The 1,980-nt window shown below is 32.4% G+C and overlaps 1 protein-coding gene across 1 annotated transcript; it reads left to right on the top strand.

Annotated features, from left to right (window-relative positions):
- The first annotated feature begins 594 nt into the window (after nt 1-594).
- On the top strand, nt 595-1,955 carry LOC106471988 (J domain-containing protein-like). The gene has a single exon (XM_013932616.2). The coding sequence runs from the start codon at nt 699-701 to the stop codon at nt 1,164-1,166; it is 468 nt and encodes a 155-aa protein (XP_013788070.1). The 5' UTR covers nt 595-698; the 3' UTR covers nt 1,167-1,955.
- Nucleotides 1,956-1,980: the final 25 nt, after the last annotated feature.

Here is a 1,980-nt window from a genome sequence, read left to right as displayed (position 1 = left end):
TCAAAAGAATGACTTAGAAAAATGTTTTCTAGACGTTAGTTGTTCTGACTGAATTATATATGTTATATTTAACAAAGCATATATATTTCAAAGAATTGTCAATAATATTCTTTCTTTGTATAGTTTTCGATAAGATGTTAAAATAAAACCTTTACAATAACAAAGATTAAATAAGAATTTTGGACGGCTACTAACCATGAAACACTGAAAAGGGGTTTTAACTTTTATTAGTTTATAGAACTTATTAAGAAAATCTGCTCTTGGTTTTCCCCTTAAAATATTCCACATGATTAATATAATTAAATAAGTATATATCAAAATACAAGACAACAGTGTAAACACACTGTAACACACACAAACACAAATAATTAATAAAAACTATACATTTTGCTTCGGTAATATTTAACAGATGGCGCTCGTGCAGCAAAGTAGGCGTTTTGGATGCTTCTCCGTGTAATCTCGAGCTTTTACAGTCACGTGGACCAACTCTCGGTGTAGTGTTTACTTGAAGCCTCGAGTGTTTGAAGGAAAATAGATTGATATGGTGAAGAGACTACCATTCCCCCGAGTGATACCTCTCGAACACTTACGTCTGCGTCGTTAACCGTTTAGACAAATATCAATATTATTATACCTATCGCCTCAAAAGCAGGGTAAAGTTTTGCCTGATTAACAAAATTAAATTCGAGCATATTTTAATGGATGCGATCTTACAGTTCGAACGTAAGGAAGATGACGATTTTTATTTTATTCTTGGTTGTGACGAATTATCATCGACAGAACAGATTTTAGCAGAATACAGATACAGAGCTGTCGGTCTTCATCCAGATAAAAATCCCGATTCAACTGCAGTTCAACAGTTTCAGAAGCTGCAGAGAGCCAAGGATATATTGATGGATCCAGAAATGAGAAAATTGTACGACAAATGGCGTAGAGGCTGTATAGCCATGCCATTTGAACAATGGATGAATTTAGGGAAAAGTGCACACTCTTCTATGCACTGGGTCACAAAGAAACGAAAGGAACCCATGTTGATTGGAGGAGGTAGCTCGAATAGACCAGACGATTCACCAAGTACTCTGTCAAGACCAGCGGAGGAACATTCAGTATGGAAGAGTGAACCGCCAGGTGATGTGTTACGTAAATTTAGAAATTACGAGATATGAAAATCAACGTCTTTTTGTATTACTATTAATGCTTAGTGACACTGTACACTTATAGCTTAATGCTTTGGTACAGGATTTTTTTTTCAACTTTATTGTATAATTAAAATGTATAAATATTGTCATTATCTTGGTGAAAGAAGAACAGCCCCTGTGAGAGTCCCATTTCCTAACTGCAGCCACAACTGTTAGGGCCTTCTATTTTTATGAAATATATTTCTTAACAGTTTTGTTTTACAATATATAATTTTTGTCTTTCAATATATATTTTAAAATATAAATAATAACGTTTTTCAAGAAATAAGTATCAAAAGAGAATATATGGTGTCAAATATTTTTACAGTTTAGGGTAAAAAATTGAGCCTCTTGTGTAAATCAGGGCCTGTTAAAACTTTATATTACTCAACTAATTTTAGACAAAAATATGTATTCCAGTACTAGTAAGCTGAACTGACATTTTCTAACCGATGAGATTTACTTATTCTAAAAATTATACAAATTACTGTGTTGTTTATTATATGGTAAACATTAACAAACTTAAAAACTAGGAATTGTAAAAGAACATTACCCTAAAGTATTTTAACCAGATCTTTGATTTTAAGAAGTTTTTTTTTTTACACCTCTTTCCGTTTCTTCATAAATAGTGCTTATAAACCACAGAATAAATGACATAGTTTCAGATCAAAAATCTGTTAATAATATGTATGTTGGGGGTCTGAAATTTGTGTGTTTTAGTTGACCCCAACCACCTAGGAAACCCATGGACCAACTAGAATAACAAAAAAAAAAAAATCAGATCTACCCAATAGGTACAGGA

The sequence above is a fragment of the Limulus polyphemus genome, unplaced genomic scaffold (genome assembly GCF_000517525.1).
Source record: "Limulus polyphemus unplaced genomic scaffold, Limulus_polyphemus-2.1.2 Scaffold5006, whole genome shotgun sequence".
In the NCBI taxonomy this organism is placed as follows: Eukaryota; Metazoa; Arthropoda; class Merostomata; order Xiphosura; family Limulidae; genus Limulus; species Limulus polyphemus.
Note: the sequence above shows the minus strand (reverse complement) of the source record. Positions and strands in the feature narration are given on the sequence as shown.

Bases quoted from the DNA above. Each gene is read 5' to 3' on its own strand.
- LOC106471988 (XM_013932616.2), top strand. From the start codon at position 699: ATGGATGCGATCTTACAGTTCGAACGTAAGGAAGATGACGATTTTTAT.